The sequence below is a fragment of the Aplysia californica genome, unplaced genomic scaffold, assembly GCF_000002075.1.
Source record: "Aplysia californica isolate F4 #8 unplaced genomic scaffold, AplCal3.0 scaffold00420, whole genome shotgun sequence".
In the NCBI taxonomy this organism is placed as follows: Eukaryota; Metazoa; Mollusca; class Gastropoda; order Aplysiida; family Aplysiidae; genus Aplysia; species Aplysia californica.
This window is the reverse complement of record NW_004797690.1, coordinates 400690-423006: the sequence shown is the minus strand read 5'-3', so window position 1 is coordinate 423006 and position 22317 is coordinate 400690. Positions and strand designations below refer to the sequence as shown.

The following is a 22317-nucleotide window of genomic DNA, read 5'->3' as shown; positions in this document are numbered from 1 at the left end:
CATTGCCGTGTATAATATAACGTTTATTAATGTGTACAAACAATATTATTTCAAAATATTCTTTTTTTTTCAGGGAGGCCTGCGAAAAACTTGTCTGAGCCTGTGGTGATCACGTTTGATGTCGCTGACATACACAGACCTCTGAAGGCAGCTTATTTTGATTTCAAAGCAATAGGTAGGCTACTCTTGACAATTTTCAATTGTGTACATTGGTATCAGTTATTAGGATTTCTTAATCCTTACTATCGTCATTTTTCCTAGACTTCTTTTGTATGTTTGTCACACTTTTGTGGCCTGCTATTTCCGGGTGCCTTGATAGTTGAAGCCGACTTTGTGTTGTTGAAGCTAGAGAGGTGAGCAGAGTAAGCCTGATTCCCTGTAAGGACTTCTCTGTTGACATCCACCCCTTGGTGCTCATATGACTTTATGCAATTGTGAGCGCCTTAAAACCTCTACTAAAACAAAACAAGTTATAAGGATTATTATACAGATTTATTATACGGTTCAAATTGTCCAAGATGGCCACCCACAGAGAGGAGAAACATGATTGTTTTAGACAGGTCTTGGATAGTGTTCTTATGATATTTATAGAGAAAAACTGCTATTGAGGAAATGAGAACACTCATAACGAATAGGTTGTGAGTTTCAGTGTGTGATTTTTTGTTTTCTTTGCTCCTCCAGATGGTTATGGTGGTTGGAAGACGGATGGTTGTGAGATTGTCCAACAGAATGGCTCCACGGTCACCGTACACGTGCACCACTTGTCTCACTTTGCTCTTCTACAGGTCAGCACAAGTTTCTTTGGGGGGGGGGGGCTTAATGTCTTTACTCAATTTACGGATGTGTTATGAAAGAGAGAGGGTGCGGTGGCGGAGCGGTCAGTTAGCTCGTCTCCGAAGCGGAAAGTCCGGGTTCGAGCCTCGGTTCAGACACGGATTTTTTTCGCCCCCTCCTGCCCATCCAGCAGTAATGGGTACCCGACTTTGACTTGGGGAAGTGAAGACGGCATGGAAAGGAACTGGCCAACCTACCACAATATGCCGAAGGCCCAGAAAGTTGTCTCACTAATGAGGCAATTCCCAATGTCTGGATGGGATCTGGGAACAACTTTTATGAAAAAGATTTGGCAATCCAGGGGATGTCACATAACACTAGCCTTGTTATGTCAATGTGTACCGAAGACACCTACCTTACTGTCGAGGGGAAAGGCAACAGAAAGTTTGACGGTGGTGTAGGAAGGTAGGGAGTCTGTGATACTAAACTTCACTGGCTCGGCGCGTCCAGGGATTCCTTTGACAGGAAAGGCTCAATTTTGTTCACACAGGTTTGAGAATATTAATTTTGCACAAGGACATTATCCACGCTTTTTGTCATATTACATTTACCAAGCCAGCACCAGAAGCATAAGACTTGGAATGTTGGCTTTGATATGGAAAAGTGCTCCATAAATGTGTACCCACATCTAGTTTAGTGTTTTCTCCGTTGCTTTGGTTCAGCCAGAATTTTTATAGGAAAAATATGTTTGCACTAAAATTACAACCTACTCATTAGGTCATAAAAAAAAAAAATCGAAATGGTATTGGTTTAACACCCCTATCAACACATTTAGATTATTTAAGAGGCTGGACCTCCAAATTTAATCTACCTCTCTGAAAGGAGATTGCCATTCCCAAGGACACATTATAGGACTGAACTGAAGTTCGACCCCCAAACCGGCAATCTAATTATTATGGGTCTGATATCCTAACCACTAGGCTGCTGATGCCACTGGGCCATTTCGAAAATAGCTGGTGAACTACAGATGAATTGAAATATCACAGATAGATCTGTGAAAAGAATGCAGTATTTGTGTGTGTTGAAGCCTTCACATGGCTAGCAATTTTGTTTGTTTGTGTATTTAATAGTATGGTTTGATCTAAGAACGTTTGTGTGAAATTTTGACTTTTCCAAGGGTTAGATAAGGTTTGCAGAAAGTTATTGTAGGATAATAGTAATAATAATGATAAGAGCATTTGTATCCCGCCTTTCCCCACAGCATGGGCCCAAGGCGTACATAGGAGATTAAACACGCATTCATACTAACACCATACAAATTCATCATGTGCGCACACTTTGACAGCTACATTTGTTTCAGACATTTAAAAAATACTCATGCAAAAAGGCAAGGTACTGTCCATTAATTAAAATATTTCTTAAATGGATGTGTTTTGAGTCCCCTTTTGAAGGTATCAAGTTTTATTATCCTCAAATCATGAGGGAGAGTGTTCCAAACTGTTGGCCCAGAAAAAGAAAAAGCTCTCTCCCCATATTTCTTCAGTGACACACGAGGTACTGAAATTTTTCTAGAGCCACTGGATCTTAGTTTCCGTGATGGTGTGTATGGTACAATGAGTTCTTGAAGGTATGTGGGAGACTGGTTAGTTTGACCTTTGAAGCATAGTAGGGCTAACTTATATTCAATTCTCGCTTTCAGTGGAAGCCAATGGAGCTCTTTAAGTAGGGGAGTCACATGATGGCGTTTTGATTGCTTTAATACTAGCCTGGCAGCATTGTTTTGAATGCGTTGGAGTTTTGCAATTTTTCCTTCAGGTAGGATAGTGCAAGTGAATTTTATGGAAATATTAATGGTCCTCAATTGTGGTATTTATCTTTCCTCAGGAGATTTCATTTGCCTACAGACTAGCAGCCTTTCCCATGGAACCTGTCATCTATGTGGGAAGTGGGGTGTGCATGCTGTGTCTGATATTTGTGATCACAACACTGATAGCATGCTTTGGGTAAGTAGCTCATGGGAGAGAAAGGTTCTCTTTGTTTAGTTGGTCACTTTTAAGCACAATGAGGCTATCCCGAAAAAATGCGATTTTGAGAAAATCGGAGGTAAAGTTTTTGCCCCTTGTTCAGTTTCTTTAAAAGACAAGGAGAGTTTTCTCTATAACCAAACACATATGCACACCAATGAAACCAAACTTCTCATATAGGTAGGGCAATGTCCACTTTTGGTGTAGGTCAAGATTTCTGGAAACCCCAAAATCTGGGTTAGCCCGCTTGTCCCTAAAAGCGACCAGTTGCTGCTTTTTCTTTCCTAATCCTTACAGTCGTCATTTTCTTCTACTTCTTTTGTATGTTTGTGTCACACTCTTGTGACCCGCTATTTCCGGGGTGCTTTGATAATGGACTTTTTGCTGTTGAAGCTGGAGAGGTGAGCAGAGTAAGTCTGATTCCCTGTAAGGACTTCTCTGTTGACATCTACCCTTTGGCGCTCATATGACCTTATGCAGTTGCGAGCGCCGTAAAACCTCTACTAAAACCAAACAAAAAGTATCTCAGTGTTTCTGCTGGGATGTTGTGTCCTTCTCAGCCCAGGTTGGTCGTTTATTGGTATGGTGGAAGCTGCCTTCCAGGTTGGTCGTTTATTGGTATGGTGGAAGCTGCCTTCCAGGTTGGTCGTTTATTGGTATGGTGGAAGCTGCCTTCCAGGTTGGTCGTTTATTGGTATGGTGGAAGCCTGCCTTCCAGGTTGGTCCTTTATTGGTATGGTGGAAGCTGCCTTCCAGGTTGGTCGTTTATTGGTATGGTGGAAGCCTGCCTTCCAGGTTGGTCGTTTATTGGTATGGTGGAAGCCTGCCTTCCAGGTTGGTCGTTTATTGGTATGGTGGAAGCTGCCTTCCAGGTTGGTCGTTTATTGGTATGGTGGAAGCCTGCCTTCTAAATGATGGAAGTTGGTTTCGATATGGGGTTGTAAAACACCTATGTTTTGAAACAAAAATTGTAGTGTAGTGCGTATTTAAAGAATTAATGATTGGCATTCTTAACCCTATCTGTAGTCGTGTTTTACTATCGTATCCATACAACGTGGGGAACTCTCCAAAGAGGAAATTTACTCGTTAATCCAATACGTACGCTTTGCATAGCAGTCTGTCAAAATGATTTTTTGAGAAATACTGAAAGTTTCAAAGAGATCTTCGCACTAGGAGTATTCTAAAATGTGAAGAATACAACCCTTGGGGTACAAAATGACACCAGGGCGTACATGGCCTGTCGATGCTACAGCCCAATCTGCAGTGTGATACTGAAGCCCTTTACTATATTTAGGGTGTGTAACCCTAAATAATCTAATATTGTGCAAATGGGGCATAAGATAATTTTGAAGCGTGCTGACAAAATCAGTTACTTCTTGGATTCAAATCCTGTAGAAATAGATACATCACGCTCATAGGTGAAGTTTTTACAATTTATAGGTATGAAATAATAAATTGAAAATGCACTATTTTGACTCTTGTGTAGATTTTTGGTCAATATCTCCATGTGTGGAATGCGAGAAGTAACTCATTTTGTCAGCACGCCTCACATTTTCTACTGTTTCAATGACTCAGTCAGTGTTTGCTGATTGTGATGGAATCATGGATGGTAGTAATGTAAAGTCTGTGAGGTAGACATTTGTGTCACGGCATGGTGGAATCAGGCGCTTGTCAATTTTTAGGCATATTGAGTTATTGGTATAATCTTAAAGCCTGTTTTTTTGTGTCTTTTTTTTTCCGGTGAAAAAAATTGGCCTACAAATCTATCTTAATAGAAATAGAGGTATTTGCGATTGAAGAAGTCAGAGTTGTCTGGTTTCAAAGGTAAAATTGGTGAGAAAATGGCTGCCAAAGTTCGGTAACTTCAATAGCCTGAGAGTCCTTGGAACCTGAAAATTAACATTTTTTGTGCCTTTAATCAATGTTTTTCAGTAAAATACTCACAAAAATGTTTTAAAAAAATTGATATAAAAGGTGTTGAGTCAAAAAAAGAAAATCCGAAAAAAAATTGTCCATCGACCAAAAAAAATGCCGATTTCTTTGATATTATTATTTTGACAAGCGCCTGAGTTCACCACGATGCCTCACATTTTTCTTTTTCTTCTTCCAGGGCAATTGGGATCCCCAAGAAAGTGAAGCATGCAGTGGTCAACATCTGCCTGAGCACTCTGCTCCTCATGACCGGGTTTGTGTGTGGCATCAACCGGACCGACGTGGAGCTGCCCTGTCAGATTTCTGGCATCTGCATCCACTACCTCACTCTGTGCGCTGTCTTTTGGATCACTATCACCTCCAAGTGAGTCGGGTTTTTTAACTATGTGGTTCTCTTTTTTCATTACTTACTACCCCCCGGGGTGGTGCCACTGACTGAAGTAATAATAATAATAATAATATATAACATTTATATAGCGCATTTCCAAAAAAGTAGCTCAATGCACTTTACATTGGAATACCCATTTTTCAAAAACCTTTCTTACTACTTCCTTTCTTCTCATGCAATATACATTAATGCACACACACACACACACACACACACACACACACACACACACACACACACACTATTTTCATCCAGACATAGGAACAGAACTAATATAATGAAAGATAACGTTAAAAGCTTATGAAGTGTCTTTAGGCCATTCCCAAAGGGGGGACATTAACATATTCTTATGCACAATAGAATTGTAAATGGGCTGATCCAACAATGTCATGCTCATAACTGTGCCTGAGCTACAACAGGGAACTGCTGCTTTTTCTTTCCTAATCCTTACTATTGTCATCTTCCTCTACTTCTTTTGTATGTTTGTCACACTCTTGTGACCCGGTATTTCCGGGGTGCCATGATTGTCGAAGCAGACTTTGTGCTGTTGAAACTAGAGAGGTGAGCAGAGTGAGTCTGAATCCCTGTAAGGATTCTCTGTTGACATCCACCCCTCGAAAGTTGGCTCTGATACTACCTTGTGCAGTTGCGAGCACCGTAAAACCTCTACTAATGTGGGTGGTTGGCGGGTGCTTTGATGTGCTTTGCTCCTTCTTTCCTATCAAACGACTGTGGTCTTTATCTCTCCTCCTTCTTTTTTATGTTTGTTACTCTTTTGTAACACCTCTAATCTTCGGCACTTATATGACCTTATTGTGTTGTAAGTGCAGTAAAACTTTTACTAAAACTAAAAGTGTGTATTTTATCTGCCCACAGCATCATATACAAGAAGTTCATCAAGGCAAACCGCCCGCCTGAGCCGCCCCCCGACCCCATTGTCATGCCTCTCCCTCCTAAGCCCATCCTACAGTTCTACTTCGTGGGCTACGGTGTCCCGCTTATCATCTGCGGCATCACGGCGGCCGTCAACCTCAACTTCTACGCCGGTATACAATAGTAAGTGTTCTCCCTTATGGTTCTTTGGTACTGTCCTCGGAGAATTATGCAAATTTAGATGGCCAAATTATGCCCCCAAAAAAGAAGTAAAATTATGCTAGTTACCGTAACACCATTCGCGACATGTTTTGCACTTTTTCAACAAGAATGTTCATGATTTTCATGTTTTATGTACAGAAAAATTGAAAACAGAACATATCAGTATCAGTAATTTGTTGTGTATTTGGAAAGAAAACAATACACATCCGTCAGAAAAAAAAAACAACCAAAAAATATAATCTCTGTAACTTTCAGCTGTAGATCTAGATCTATAGAAGAAAGAAAAATTGTTAAAAAAAAAAAAAAAGAACATCTGGACCTCTGATGCTGGCACATGACTTAAACCGGGGACACCTGGCAAACAACTTTTAATGGATTGAAAAATTGAACATGCTCAAGGAACAAAATTCCTACCCATAACCAAGATCTTCTAACAAGGGAAATGACCAACTTGTCTCTTAAATGAGACTTATTACGGTGATTACGCCGCGCCCGCACAATCGCATAATCCAACGGGGGCAGAATTTGTATACAATAGTAAGTGTTCTCCGTCAGGGTTCTTTGTATACAATAGTAAGTGTTCTCCGTCACGGTTCTTTGTATACAGTAGTAAGTATTCTCCCTCATGCTTGTTGGTTTCTTTGGATCTGATGTTTGTATTTTTAACCCTATCCGTACGCCCTGGGGTCATTTTGTACCCCCGAAGTTGTATTCTTCACATTTTAGAATACTTCTAGTACGAAAGTCTCTTGGAAACTTTCAGTATTTGTCTAAAAATCATTTTGACCGACTGCTATGCCAAGAGTAGGGATCGGATTAACGAGTAAATTTCCTCTTTGGAAAGTGGTGGCACAGAGTTCCTCATGTCGTATGGATACGATAGTGAAACACGGCGTACGGATAGGATTAAGAAGTCCCGCTCGTTAGAAATGTTTCAGCATAATTTTGACTGAATTACAGTGAAAAAACTTTTGAGATGATTGGAATTGCACAAAAGAAAATTTTCTTAGAATGTCTTAACTCATTTGGATTTTTTAAATTTGCATTATTCATGGTGTTAAAGTTATTCCCTAATAGTAATAGTATGTTTTTATCTTCCCCTCTTTTTTTTTCAACTATTCCAACTGTGGACTAGTTTTTCACCTTCAGACAGTATGATCAGTAAAGCTGAAAACGGATAGAACAATCTGAAATAAAAGGACTTTTAAAAATCAATGCTTATTGAATAAAGGGCAGGCGTCTTTTCCTCATACACAAGAGCTATATGTTGCTTATGATTCCTCCAAGACATCACTTTATCAACATTATCACTTTAGTATTTTTATTTCCTTTCTTAAGTTAGATTGTTCTTATGACAAGATTTGTGTCTTTTTTTGTCAAAAAGTCGATGAATCATTATGGTTTTTATTGTTTAAAAACAATTTTTATGACGACAACTTTTATTTTTTTGTCAAAAGTAAATAAGTTAGTAGATACTGCGTGAAATGAATCAACATTTTTTCCACTATTTTTCTCCCAGCTGTTTCCTGGAGTGGGAGCCGAGCCTCGGAGCGTTCTACGCGCCCGTCGCTCTCCTGGTGGCCTGGAACCTCATCCTGTTCCTCCGCATCTCCTGTGTGGTGAGGTCCGTCCCGGAAAATGACAGCGACGCCGCCAACGAAAGCGACAACGAAATTCATGCCAACGAAATCGAGCTGGTCCCCTCTCAGCCCGACACGACCACCACCACTGCGGCTCACAACGGCCACAGCAACAACAACTACAGCGGTGGCTACCGTCGCCGCTACAGCCACCACAGCAACGACGACGAGGAGGACTCAGTGTCCACGGTGAGCTTGCCGGACCAGGAGCGTCGGCCAATCACACAGCTCCGGTCGCTGGTGGCCATTCTCTTCCTGTTCATCGTCATGTGGATGTGTGCGGCGCTGGCCATCGCGAAGCCCTTTCACCACATCATCCCGCACCAGGAGCTCATCTTCAGCTACATCTACGGCCTCATGAGCGCTCTCTTCGGCATCTTCATGATCACGTTCTTCTGTTTCACCCGCAAAGATTCCTGTCTCACCTGGAAACGTGCGGTGGGTATGGCTCCCCCTGAGGTGTACACGCCTCCTATGGAGGTCACGGAAACAATCCTCGCCTCCCCCCCTCCCCCCACACCGGCAGCCCCCCAAGCTAACGGCAGTGCTGTCAAGTCCAACAGCAACACCAATCTATCGGTGTATTCGCAGAAATCATCCAACATCACCAAAGCTTACAACATGAAGAACAACAGCAACAAACAGTCCAACATCAATCTCATTTTGCCAAACTCGTCAGAAATTTCATTTGGTTCTACGCAGGATAGCTATCCCAATTTTTATAACCCACGTCAGAATGGCGCGGCCAAGAAGTTTTGGCAGAAAAATCGGCAGCACAGCAAAATCATGAACAAGGACGTGAACCGCGACCTTAACAGCAGCATGACGGACAACAATTCTGGGGGTGAGCTGAACCATCACAGCTTGAGCCGCGGCACTAGCAGCGACGGAAACACTCACCTCAGCATCGAAATTCAGATCCAGGCCAAGGATAGGCACGGCTCGAAGCCAGGCACGTACTCGGGCTCCCGGGAAATCCCCGTTCACATGGCCCACACTCAGAACAAACTGGGCTCTTCCTGCGGGGCCATCTCTATAGAGCACAACCAGATGGTGGGTCTCACTCCTGAAGGGGCAGCTACGGCCGGCGTTTCTCAGAGTCCCTGCAATAACAACGAGGGCGGTCCCGCCGCGTCTGAGCTGAGTTCTCTCCCCCAGCAGCACGAACGTTCCCCCAGCGCTGGCTCCCTCGGTGGCGGGGTCCACCCCAGCGCGTTCACGCCCGTGCAGCCGCGGAGTAACGTCTTCGGCCAGAAAAACAAGCCCCAGGAGGATTCTGGTGGGGAGAGCGGGGGCCAGCCGCGGGCTCGAGGGAGTCGGGAAGGCTCAGCGGCGAGAGAGGAATCTGTCAAGAACCAGCTGAACGGTTCTGTGAACCAAAACTGGAACGGAGAGCTGCAGGGCCAGGTGGGGGAGATGGGTCAGCGACCTGTGAACCCCGGTGTGGCATGGAGCCCGTTCCACTGTAATCTACCTCCACTCCCTAGTCACCCTCCCACCACGTACTCATTGAATCAGCCACCACCACCCTACCCTCACCAACAGCACTACCCGTTTGACTACAGCTCAGGCTACCCTTGCCCCGCCATGCTCCCCCCTGTCAACCCCCACCTGTACAACTTGAACCAGCAGTCTCGGTCCCCCCTGCCCCCACACAGTATGTCCCCTACGCCCTTCAACCCCTCGCTGCCCCCCCAGCCCCCCGCTCCCTCACAACCGGCCGCGCCGTCTGCGTTCAACATCCCTCCGTCCCCGTACCTGGTACAGACGCAGTCCCGCGGCCTGGTTAAATCGATGAGCCCTGTGTCCAGCAGCTCCCACTCACAGGCTCACTCGGCCCGACAGCGCCGTAGCAGCGGGGGCAATGGCTGGAGGCCGCTGTCTGGAGGGGACAGCTCGGACAGTAGCCGGCCCCGACAGAAGCGCGCCCACTCTGGTGGGAGCCCCGGCCGCTCGGTCACCTACGCCCCGCGTAGCCCCGTCCTCTCGGACAGCCAGGCTTACGAGTCGCGCTACCAGGTGCCCACCCACAACGGTCAGCCCGGGGCGAAGCAGGCGCGGTCCATGGACTCGGACCATCACTCGGACCCCACCCACAGGAAGAAACACCAGCGGTCCGACCGACAGTCCAGGAATAAACTCACCACCAAGCAGAGATCGTTGGGCTGGGAGGATCAGTTTCGAAACCGTACCCCAAAAGTGAACTACGTGTATGTCAACCATATGTATAAGGACAAGGTCATGCATAAACTCATTAAGCAGGCTAGTGAAAGTGACGATTTGGCAAAGAAAGCCTTCTGGCTGCCGCGGTCGGCGAGCGAGTACGACCGACTCACGCAGAAGGGATTCTGTAACATGGCAGAGGACACATCCAGCAGCTCTGAAGATGAGGATAGTCTGGATAACGTGTGGATTCGACAAAGCTCGGGGAGTGACTTTCGTAAAAAGGAAACGAGTGTGTGAATAAGACAGCCCGAGTTCTTCAATTGTATGCTATGTTTTCTTGACAAAGTCCAACCTCTGATGTAGAGAGGTTGATTTCGTACTGTTGTAAAGGGATGTAAAGTGTACAGATGTATATTTGATGTATTGCGAGTGATCAGATATGAACCAATTATTGTATTTTGTCAAGTTTCACCCAAAGAAAACTTGCGGCACAGTCTCTTCAACATGCTGTAAATTTCCTTTATTGTTCGAGGAAAATAAAATATAGGGGATGGAGTAGGGAAGAGATGGATGTAATGGGTACTGGGGGGACAGGGAAAGAGGTGGCTATGGGTGTTGCTATTTTTAACCTGTCTTTTCCTTCGGCGTAGCCTTCTTTGGCTATGATGGAGTTGTGATGTGTACGAAAACAATCGTTGAGTTTAGCCTTTATTACGTTACTGGGATAGCAAACATTTTGTAGATATAATATATGCCAACAGAGTCTAAGGCTGATATTTCAAAGACTCAAAGTGAATATTTTCGAACAAGCAAATCATGCAAATCAAATATTTTATTTAATTTATCTCGGTATTGAAGCATTTATGATGTCGTTCTCGTTTGCAGCATCACTTATTTATATTGAAAGAAGTTAAGATGATGATGATTTATTTTTGTGTGCCCCTGCCAACTACTTTGTTCCCCACAATGCTACGGCTGTCACCAGTATTACAAGAAGTACTTATATAAGTTATAGCTGAACCAATGAACTGCAGCTGAATCTGTACGTTCTAATTTATAACGAATATTTATAATGTACATTTCTCCTTTACGCTGATTGTTTATGTAAACCACACGCACGCACTCACACACACACACACACACACACACACGCACGCACACACTCACACACACACGCACACACACGCACACACACACACTCACACACACACACACACACACACACACACACACACACACACACACACACACACACACACCCACAGTTAGGTGAATAGAAAGAAATTTAGTAGAATATAAGGGTGGAACAGTTCAGAGAAATCATGACAACTACGTGGTGCTACTTCAAGGTATAAATTAATGTCTGATTATTAAGGTATATTAACTCTTTATCTGCCCGGGACCGCACACTGCGTGGCGCCTGTGTGATTGCATTAATAAGGATGCGATAAAATGCAAATGTGAAGCTTTCCGATGGGAAGTCATGATTTTATGTTTCCCCAGCTTTTGTGTGAAGAAAAAATTATGGTCGTGATTATGATTGCGTAACATAAAAAGATATAAATTCCCCAACAAAATGCTCATTTTATAAAAGTTCATTCATTTCTTAACATTTTGGTGTATGCTACAACTATATTTCGGCGTACTTGATCTAAATATAGCTTTTTTGGGGTAACACCTTTGATCAGAATTATCAAGGGGGAAAAGCCCCAACAAAATCTGTTCAAAACCCCAAGCAGCTAAAGAGTTAATATCTGATTATTAAGGTATGTTAATATCTGATTATTAAGGTATATTAATATCTGATTATTAATAGTATCCCTAGAAAGGCATTGCTCTTAAAGTGCTTAATTGTTGGGGTTGGGAAAGTGTATATTATATTTGATTTATCTCCCTACCTACGAGTATATTGATTGAGTCTCCATTCTATCCTCTCACCTTACCTGTTTCTCCCCACCAACATATTTATCTGTCTATTTAAACACCTACCTGTCTGTCTGTCTATTTATACATCTACCTGTCTATCTGTCTATCTTTTTATACACGTACCCGTCTATTTATCTATCTATCTATCTATCTTTTTACACCTACCTGTCTATCTATCTTTTTATACACGTACCCGTCTATCTATCTATCTTTTTACACCTACCTTTCTATCTGTCTATCTTTTTATACTCGTACCTGTCTATCTATCTATCTATCTATCTATCTATCTATCTATCTATCTATCTATCTATCTATCTATCTATCTATCTTTTTACACCTTCCTGTCTATCTGTCCTCGTGTATATTTGCTCTTTCTTTATTCTTACAGACATGTGGGCACATCCCAGTATTGTTACCATTACTTTTCTGAAAGCAGAAGATATTTGTACAATTTAATGTAGATATTGACTCAATTTAGGTCATTTAGGAGGCTGGCTTCCAACCTCGCTACCGGTCAGGATCAACTCGGGTGGATAGGGATGGGACGTCGTAGCAGAACGACCAAGATACTCGATAAAAAAAATTGTCCACGCTCAGGATTCAAACTCAGATCTCCTTAGTGCGGCAGCAGGCGCCTCGCTGCGACACCACAGGTGTGGGTACAATGCCTCAGTGAGTGGTGGCGCATATAGATATATATATATATATACAGCTATCATCTCTTGGGTACTGAGGCACTGCCGCAGAGCGCCTCGCTGCGACACCACAGGTGCGGGTATAATGCCTCAGTGAGTGGTGGCGTATATATATATATATATACAGCAATCATCTCTTGGGTACTGAGGCACAAGAGTCCCACTACAGGTTCACTGGGCCTGGACTTAATGGGTTACATGCTTATGTGGACCAGTGCTCGTTGTTGACCATTTTTTAGATAGCAGCCAGCACCCACTTCTCCCACCTTGAAATGTTCACACCACCCACCTACATGGAGAGCGGAAATTGTTTAAGATTGCCGTCCTTTGTCGATGAAAAAAGGTGGACGTTTTACTCAGTGACATTTTAATATAATGGGAAAATAAGGCAAGGAGAGAAGTGGGAAGTGCCTGTTTGTACAGGTGATTATCTTGTGTTGTGGAGTTGACCGTCAGAGCAGCTTTGACTGTATTTCCAAGCCAGGCATAAAATGGCAGCCGTTACTACCAGGGTAATTCCCCCCCCCCCCCCACCACAATTCATCAAATCTCCCACTAGTAAGCGATATCACCCAGGAATTCACCAAATCTTTCACTAGTAAGCGATATCACCCAGGAATTCTCCAAATCTTTCACTAGTAAGCGATATCACCCAGGAATTCACAAAATCTCCCACTAGTAAGCGATATCACCCAGGAATTCACCAAATCTTTCACTAGTAAGCGATATCACCCAGGAATTCACAGAATCTCCCACTAGTGAGCGATATCACCCAGGAATTCACCAAATCTTCCACTTGTAAGCGTAAGCGATATCACCAAGGAATTCACTAAATCTCCCACTAGTGAGCGATACCGCCCATGTTGGCAAGCACTGATGTTTACAGATATTCTGTGCCGGTCCCATGGGAGAGCGTTGTTTAACCCTATCCGTACTCCCTGGGATCTTTTTGTACCCCCCAGGTTGTATTCTTCATATCTTAGAATACTTCTAGTACGAAGATCTCTTTGAAACTTTCAGTATTTGTCAAAAAATTATTTTGACAGACTGCTATGCGAACGGTACGGATCGGATTAACGAGTAAATTTTCTCTTTGAAAGTGGTGGTACAGAGTTCCCCATGTCGTATGGATACGATAGTAAAACAGGACGTATGGATAGGGTTAATTACTTCCGAGGTTTAAAATTGTTTTGCTACTTCTCTGAAGAAATCTTTTTTCTTAGCTTGGTGCTTTTGCTGGGGAGGGGAGGGGAGGGGAAGGAGGGGGCTAGTCCTCCACCTTCTATTTGATGTATACTTTGTGGATACCACACTTTGTTCTCATAGACATGAGCTTGTGGATACCACACTTTGTTCTCATAGACATGAGCTTGTGGATACCACACTTTGTTCTCATGGACATGAGCTTGTGTATACCACGCTTTGTTCTCATGGACATGAGCTTGTGTATACCACGCTTTGTTCTCATGGGCATGAGCTTGTGTATACCACGCTCTGTTCTCATGGACATCAGACATCAGCTTGTTCTGTCAAAATTGATCCTCGGTGAGCATGTGATACCACGATGGAACTTTGTACAAAGTGTACAGGACTGTGCTTGTCTAACCTATGTTCTACATTTGCATGCAACGTGCTGAGGCTATGTGACGCTAAGATAGCAGTCACTTGCTCGATACTTTAGTTGTACATTATTAAATCGAAGACTTGTGTTTGTGCTGATTGAAAAACATATTTACTTGTTTGTTTTTCAGTTTAAGTTTTATTTATGACTATCACTGCCTCGTAAGTTTTTGCTTGTCCTCAGTGTTTTTCAGATGACGTGAAATACCGTACCTGTGGTATTTTAGAATGTTGTAGAGCACATGGCGAAAAAAAACCAACGACCGTTGTGAAGAATGCTGTGGTTGAACGTGACTGGTCCTGGTTTGTAGTGCATGTAGTTGAAGGCGGAAAAGTTTGTTGTCTCAGTTCAAACCACCCATCAGTGAAAGTCATTGTCAAACCACTCAACAACGATTGTTTTTTTTCTTTGCTCCTGTGGTGTCTGTGTGGTGCAAAGTGCATGCTTGGATTAGAAATCTGATTGTATTGATATGAGTATGCGTATAAGTATTTGCATCGGTGTGAAAGCTCCGCTGAGAAAGTTTCACTGTGAAAAATGAAAGTTTGGTTGTGTTGGTTTTCTGTGTGTAGACATTTTGTCCAAAGACGTGAAAACTACCTTGTCCAGCAAAATTATCGTCGGTTATATTTGGGTCAACTTCAACATTTCTGCCCCTGAACATTTTCAGTCCAAGACGTTGGTTCCTTGAGCCTTTGGTGATCTTTCAAAGTTACCTGGGAGTGCGTGGAGTCAGTAATTACCATGAACTTCTGGCTTTCTTCTCTCAGATCCCTGTGGCTTTAGCGGAAATTTCTCAATGCTGAATCGGCTTTGGTTATGTCGAAGTGCTTGTTTACAGGAATACTAACAATTCCGTCGGGATCTTTCAGTATCGGCAGAGAAGTATTTTCGTGGATATCTGTTTGCCAACACAGTGAGGTCCAAACCAAACGCAGTTAATCTGAAAATAGCGGTTCACTAAAGGAAAATAGATTATTATTTTTTTAAAATAATAAAATCCCTGGCCAGTTTGGACATTTTTATTGAATTTGTATTTTTGGCTTAACTTCTTTAATGTCCACATTAAAAACACATTTCCATATATGAATTTTACTGAAAAACATTGATTAAAGCTCAAAATATGTCATTTTTCAGCTTTTAAAGACTCTTGGAGTTACCAAACTTGGGCGGCCATTTTCTCGATAATTTCACTATTGATATCAGGCGACCTCACTTTCTTTAATTGCAGATATCTTGAGTTCTGTTCAAGATAAGTGGATATTTCTTTCATTGGAAGCAAGGCAAACAAATCAGCTTTCAGATGATACCAATAACTCTACTCTACATGCCCAAAACTTGACGAGCGCCTGATTCCATCGCAGTGTGACACATATACCAGAGAATGTCTTCTTTTTTCAGTAACAGCAGTGACAAACTGTACCGAGATATTGGTCCAAGTACAGTTTTCTGTGAGGTCAGGAGGAAGTGGGTTCTTTTTTGTCCGTTCAAATATTTCAGCAAATCTGCTACGCCAAAACTAGAAAACTGTTCTTTTTTTAACAGTATATATATATATAGATCTATATATATATATATACTCTAATCTGGGTGCTTTTTCTTTTTCTTTACTCCAACTATCATTATTGGGGAAGTCAATCTGTCACAAGTGTGTGTTGAAAATGGACGTATACAACAATCATAATGCTTACACACCAGCTGTTCATTGTCAAGCACCACAAGAGTTCATCGAACGTTTCTCAGCTGGAGTAAATGATAATATGCTTTTTATGACTTTCTTTATAAAAAGAATATTCCCAAAGCAAGGCAGACATTTACACTTACAAACTGATATGATCATTTTTGTAAATATTTTGTATAAGTTTACATAGTTGGACTGTGTATTGAATGTACATCTCCACTGCCATGTATTTTATTAATCTCATTGAAATCCTCGCATATTTTCGCTACTTCATTATTGTAATTGAAACCATGTATTATAAATTATTGAAAGGAACAACAAAAGGGTTTTTTACGGGTTCTACTCAAGACAAGAGAGATTTTCTACTGATCACGCAGCTGGCCAAAGGGTTTGGTTTATTTCTCCTTGTTGATTATCATAATTATCATTGTCCATTTAGTGATTGGAGTGTGGCCGTTCAAGCCAAAAAGAAACCATATGATGGTCAATGTCAGTTGTTTCTACGCAAAATGTCTGAGATTACGCTACGCACTGTCAGTTTGGGAAGAAGTGAGGGTGGCTGTGCCAGAATCGTTGTCAGTTTCCTTGGAAGCCTTTGTGCTCGCATCTTTCCGATCAAACACCTGTCATCGGTATCTATCCGTCTTTTCTTTGTATGTTACTATCAAGTGACTCTTCTAATCTTTAGCACTCATGTGACCTATTTGTGTTGTATAGCAACTTCGGAATGACTGACAATGAAATGAAATGTTCAGTATCTGAGTAAAGATTGGATTTACTACATTTTGTTTGAGTACTCATGTCCTTGGTGAAAAGCTATCAAATCACTGTGCAGCCCTTTGATAGATAGAATGCCTGGAATGTAAGGATTTAATAACAATAATGATAAAAAATAGCATGTATTGTGAAGCTCTTATCCCTGCTCAACAGAAAGCTCTATGCACTTTACAATCTAGAGAATATTAATAATAAATATGGCCAAAGGAGATTGTAGCTGTTAGTGGACTTGTTGGAGATGAAAAGGTGGCGTGTTCATCTATTGTATTTTTGTATGTAGGCCTACTCAAAAGAGCAACAATAAAGAAACAAGTGAGAGAGGTAAAATGTGGTTCCTGTTTACGATATATTAAATGTTCCAGGGACTTTTTTTGTATGCTTCCTTCGGCTGTCCACTGATATTGGCGACTAAAGCAGTACCAAGATTCAGCTTTGCCTGGGCAGTAGACTTAGAGCTAGCAGACTGCCGAAGTACTGCTTCCCTCTCTTGAGATCTTGACTTCTTGCTCCATGGTATAGTAATGTTGGAAAAAGATGAAGAAATCTGCAGCTTTAAAAAGTTTTTGTTTTCTATCAATGCGCCAACAGATCATTTTGAATTGGAAGAATTGCAAGAGATGGAGCTTGAGTATGTTATTATTATAATTGTGCGTCTTTCGACTTTTTTCCCTGAAGAACCAGTGATTTCTTAATTGATTTCAGGCAGATTTTTTTCTCTTAATGGCAGCTCAGTTTCTTACAGTACAGGAAAAAAAAGACAGGTTGTATAATTTTCTAGAGTATTCACTACCGTATTTATTTCTTCTTTGTTTGCTAAGAAGGGTGTTCTCATTAACTATTCAGCTCTTCCCAGCGACGGCTTGTGCATATTGCCTCAGTAAATCAGAAAGTATTTCATGATGTCGTATGTAAGTACAATTTTTTTTAAATGTTAGTAGCTTTTCTAACAACAAACACCCCCCCCCCCCCCCCCCCCCCCCACTGAAAGATAGACCCATCACCACTAGAATAAAATTGAAGTCAAGATATTTTAGTGCTTTAATATTTGAAATTGAAACTGGCACAGAGAAAGACAGCCTCACTCAAGTCTTGTCATTATTGAAGTGTGGTGTGTACCTTGATGAGGCATTTCCAGTCCTCTAGTTTTTTATAAGGCTTTTTCCTTATGCTGAAATAAAAAAGTAGGGAGGCCAAAAAGGTGTGATGTTGCTGTCTTGGGTGTTCAGGAGATATATGTAATATTGAGATTTGCAGAAGAGCATGGCAGCCCACTTGGTGTATACACAGTAATACAGATAGCTCGAATTCGGCGGGACCCGCCTCTGTAGTTCGAGGGATCTGTAGTTCGTTGGATATCTTACAAAGTTAAAAAAGAAGAAGGAAAAAAACAGGACCGCAGGCACAGTTCAACGGATGCCTTATTTCCAGTCTTCTGTGTTCGACCTGTCAGTGTTATAGTGTATCTAAAGTGTCCTGTGTTTTATTTAGTAGAAACAAAACAGGAAAGAATGAAGGTTGAAAATTAACTAATACTTAGTAATACTATTTATAGCGCTAATAATATTGAGTACAGTGGAATATGATTCATCTGTAATTATGTCAAAAAGCCAAATTAAAATAAAGCCCCCGGAAAACTTGGTGAAACCAAAGAAAATCTGGTGGTCCCGCAGTATTCCGTCTTACTGTCCCCGTCGTTTTACGCAAGAGAAGTTCTGAAATTATGCAAACTGAGCCCAAAAATGTGAATTATGTGATTCTGTTAATTTTAACAAAGAATGATAAAGGAAAATAATCAGAAAATTTTGCAAAAAATAATCAAATTTTGCTAAATTATGCGGGGTGCATAAAACCACGGGGACAGGAGACTCCACTGTATATTATGAAGTGAAGAAATGGCAAAAGAGTGGGTGGGAAACACGTTGTATTGGGTCACTGGACTCTCTACTCTCTCGGCCTTTGATTGCCTTCACCTTCACTTTCACCTATCCCATAGACTGGATGTCCATCAGGGCGTTTTTTGAAGATTTGGCCACCAGCTTCCTCGACTCCTTCTGGTCTTCAGCTTTCCTGAGCGTGTCTTTGAGTTCCAGGCAAATTTTGATTGCCATAATTGGGAATTTTGTGAGCACAAGCTTGTATACACTCCGGCTCATTACCACTGGTGCATTATATTAGTGCTGTCCTACGCCTTGATTGGTCGAAGTGTCCATGAAAATGGTTGTGAAGGAATTTTTAATTATTTTTTTTGTAATTTATGAGGGATGGCATTCTCAATCAGCTACGAAAACCTCGAATTATAAAGTTTGACCGATGCATGCTTAAATCTTCCTTTGAATGATAGGAAACGTTTGGTTGGCGTTGGTTTCCTGTTTATTGTGTACAAATTCAGCTGATGTGCTGTGTGCTGCAAACTGACATTTTACACTTCGTTTTAGTTTTCATTTATCGCTGTCAAATTTATGCAATTATGATAATGTGGCCAGTGAGTGGACAAATTTACATATTAGACACCCTTTTAGCTTGAGTGGTATCTACATATTATATTTGTAGTTTATGTATATTACATACATCACGTACAAGATGTTGGATCTTGAGTTTTATTTTATTATAATTTTTTTTTTTAAACAATTTTTTACTGAATGTCTGCCATGACAAACTGAGAAATAAATTAATGTATACACGAAACTGTGTGTCCTGGTGTCTTTGCTTCCTCGGGATCCATGCTGTTTTAGCTGAGGTAAAGTTGTGATTTCCCTGCTTAGACTTAGACACACATTTCGACATTTCAAAGTACAGTTCTTTGTCTTGATAGTTACAGCAGATCTGTGGGTGGTTGGCGGGTGCTCTGGTGTGGTTTGCTCCTTCTTTCCTATCAAACTACTACTATCATCTTTATTTCTCTTCCTTCTTTTTTATGTTTGTTACTTTCTTGTAACACCTCTGATCTTCGGCACTTATATGACCTTACTGTGTTGTAAGTGCTGTAAAACTCTTACTAAATCTAAAAACAGTTCATTGTCTTGTCGTTCGAGCAGATCTGAAGGTATAGGAAGACACACCTACCTCAAGTCCTCTGTTACAAAAAAACAAGACTGAAATGCCCTGGACAAATTGGTTCATTGTTTTGTGAAACCACAGGTAGTACATAACAAGATGGGCCACTCAGCCAAAAAAGTGTCGGCAGGAAGTCCGCTCTTTGCTTCAGATGGCGCTGCAGTCTGTTTTGAAGCTCTCTTTCGTTTTTCTAGAAGAAGAATAGGAATAGCACCTCCTTGCGTGCGCAGATCGACTGCTGTTCATCAGCAGTTCGGGTTCGTTCAGTGTGGAGTTTTAGTTTTTTTAAAATTTTAATGACCTCTCGCCTTTCATTCTAAAGTCAAATTAAACGAAGAAAACAATCACCCTTTCCTCCGGAAGAGGTTTTTTGTTAGCGTAACCATTTTAAAAAAGCGTTCTTCCGAAATGTATTCAAAAACTTGCTAGTTTCACTTTGATTTTTTAAACTCAAGTAGGATAACTCTGTTCGCAAAGGTGCGCTTTTGTGAAGAGGGCGCCACCGGATTTTGAGGACACTTTTTTAATTGGCTCAAAGAGAGAAGTGGCCCCTCTTGTTATGTAGACTCTTTGGTGAAACATAACACTTACTTCCCTTTACTTTACTTTGTCATCCTCTTGCCATTAAGCTTCATGGGGAGATGCTGCTTTCTGTGGAAGGCCAACTCTGCAGCTCTTGCAATCGGGATATAATAATTTCACAGGGTTTCCTTGACTCTTTCAATCCATCTTTTGCATGGTCAACCTCTTCCTTTTTATTTTAGCTGAGTACTTGGTGGAATTGGCTCTCAAGGCTGGCTGGCTAGGTGACATTTGTAACAGGTGGCTAATTATAATTTTTTTTTGTTTTTGTTTTTTAAAATGAAATGCCGGCAGGATTGGGTGCCTATTGTCGCTCTTCTTCATTTCTCTGTCTGTCTCTTCTTGTAATGTTGAGGGTTTTGCAGACATTTCATCTGGCATGCAGTTGATGCAGTGATTTTGTAATGGTTCTCAACCCTGCAAGTTTCGTGTGTTGTATATTCGCCGAACCCTTCGAATGGGGTGGGTGGAACGAATGCACACACACACATACACACGCACACACACACACAAATAAACAGTGCCCTCTGCCGAATCGCTGGGATAAACTCACTGAACTCCGTCCTAGGGTTCGATCAAACCCAGAGAATATCGATAAAATTTTTCAAACTTTTTTTTTGGCGAAAAAACATCATTTGTCATCTGTTCTATGGGGTTACAATGACGAAACTGTTGAAAAAACACCCTAAATGACCTCAAAGGACGTTTGAAAAAGGCAAATTGAACTAAAAATCCTTTTAAAAATTCGTTTTTTTCTGTTTTTCTCAAAATCTGCTTTTTGATATATGTGACCTCCTTGGTGCAAGGAGTTTTCAAAAACTACAGATGCTAGAAGCTTCAAATTTGACATACAGGTGCTTTAAGATCCATTCTGGGGATCTATGTGAGGGAATGGGGAAATATTGGTAAGTTGAGGAAATATTCCAATTTTTTGTAACATGTACCCCAAAGTTTCGTCAACTGACTCTCACGGGTCAATTGACTTTGGGCTCACTTTTTAATTTTTTAAGTTGGGTCAAAATCCTCACATAGATCCACAGTCCATATATAGGTTGTACTTGTGTGCCAAACTGAAGTTTCAATATTTTCTATGAAATTCTTCTGCACTAAGAAACTGGTTTAAAAATCCAAGATGGCTGCCACAGAGACCAATACTTCAGAGAAAATCAACAAAATCAACACCAGGAAACATCTCCCCCCTCTCCCCCCCCCCCCTCACTATGATCGAACTCGCATCCTTTGAGCGCAAGGAGAAGAGAGAAACTAGGGCGCAAAAGTCTGTAATTTAATTACAAAAGTGGGACGTCAGTAGCTTAGTGGTTCAACTCTCAGACTCGCAACCGTAAGGTCGTGGGTTCGAATCCCGTCAGGGGCCCGACGTGTCTTTGGGAAGGGCACTTTTCATGAACTTTCCCCACTTCACCCAGGTGGGAATGGGTACCCGGCTATAGACAGCGAAAGTTTGTTCGTGCTTGAGTGCTTAATCAGCTGCTTGCACTGTATATGCTTCCCAGGAAGCTGAGAATGTTTCTCAGAGATCTATGGTCTGCTGGGGTAATAATATAGTGTAAAGCGCATAGAGTTTGCTGTCGAGTGGGGACATGCGCTATACAAATGCTATTTATTATTGCTGCAATTTTGCTGCACATTAACATTGCCAGTATAACACAGGGATAGGGCGAACATAGAGGACTCGAAATGACGCATCCGCCGAACTGTGCCTGCAGTCTCCTTTTTTAACTTCTTCATCTCTGTAAAATATGCCTAGAACAACCGAGGTCGGTCCCAACGAATTCGGGCTATCCATGTCGTTATACTGTAGTACTGAGTAGATCAACACTCGTACAGTAAAACAACAAACAGATGGTGTTGTACAGTAAAACATAAAACAACAAACAGATGGTGTACAGTAAAACATAAAACAACAAACAGATGGTGTACAGTAAAACAATAAAAAGATGG

General features: G+C 41.6%; 1 protein-coding gene across 1 annotated transcript in view; it reads left to right on the top strand.

Moving 5' to 3' along the window:
- The window catches only part of LOC101847129 (adhesion G protein-coupled receptor A3), a gene marked incomplete at its 5' end in the record, with an annotated part of 43115 nt that extends 31199 nt beyond the window's left edge, over positions 1-11916 (top strand). The window contains 6 exon segments of the mRNA XM_005104451.3: positions 74-175; positions 682-785; positions 2659-2777; positions 4909-5094; positions 5995-6174; positions 7733-11916. Of these exon segments, the coding sequence (XP_005104508.2) occupies positions 74-175; positions 682-785; positions 2659-2777; positions 4909-5094; positions 5995-6174; positions 7733-10316 (3275 nt within the window).
- Between the last annotated feature and the right edge of the window lie 10401 nt (positions 11917-22317).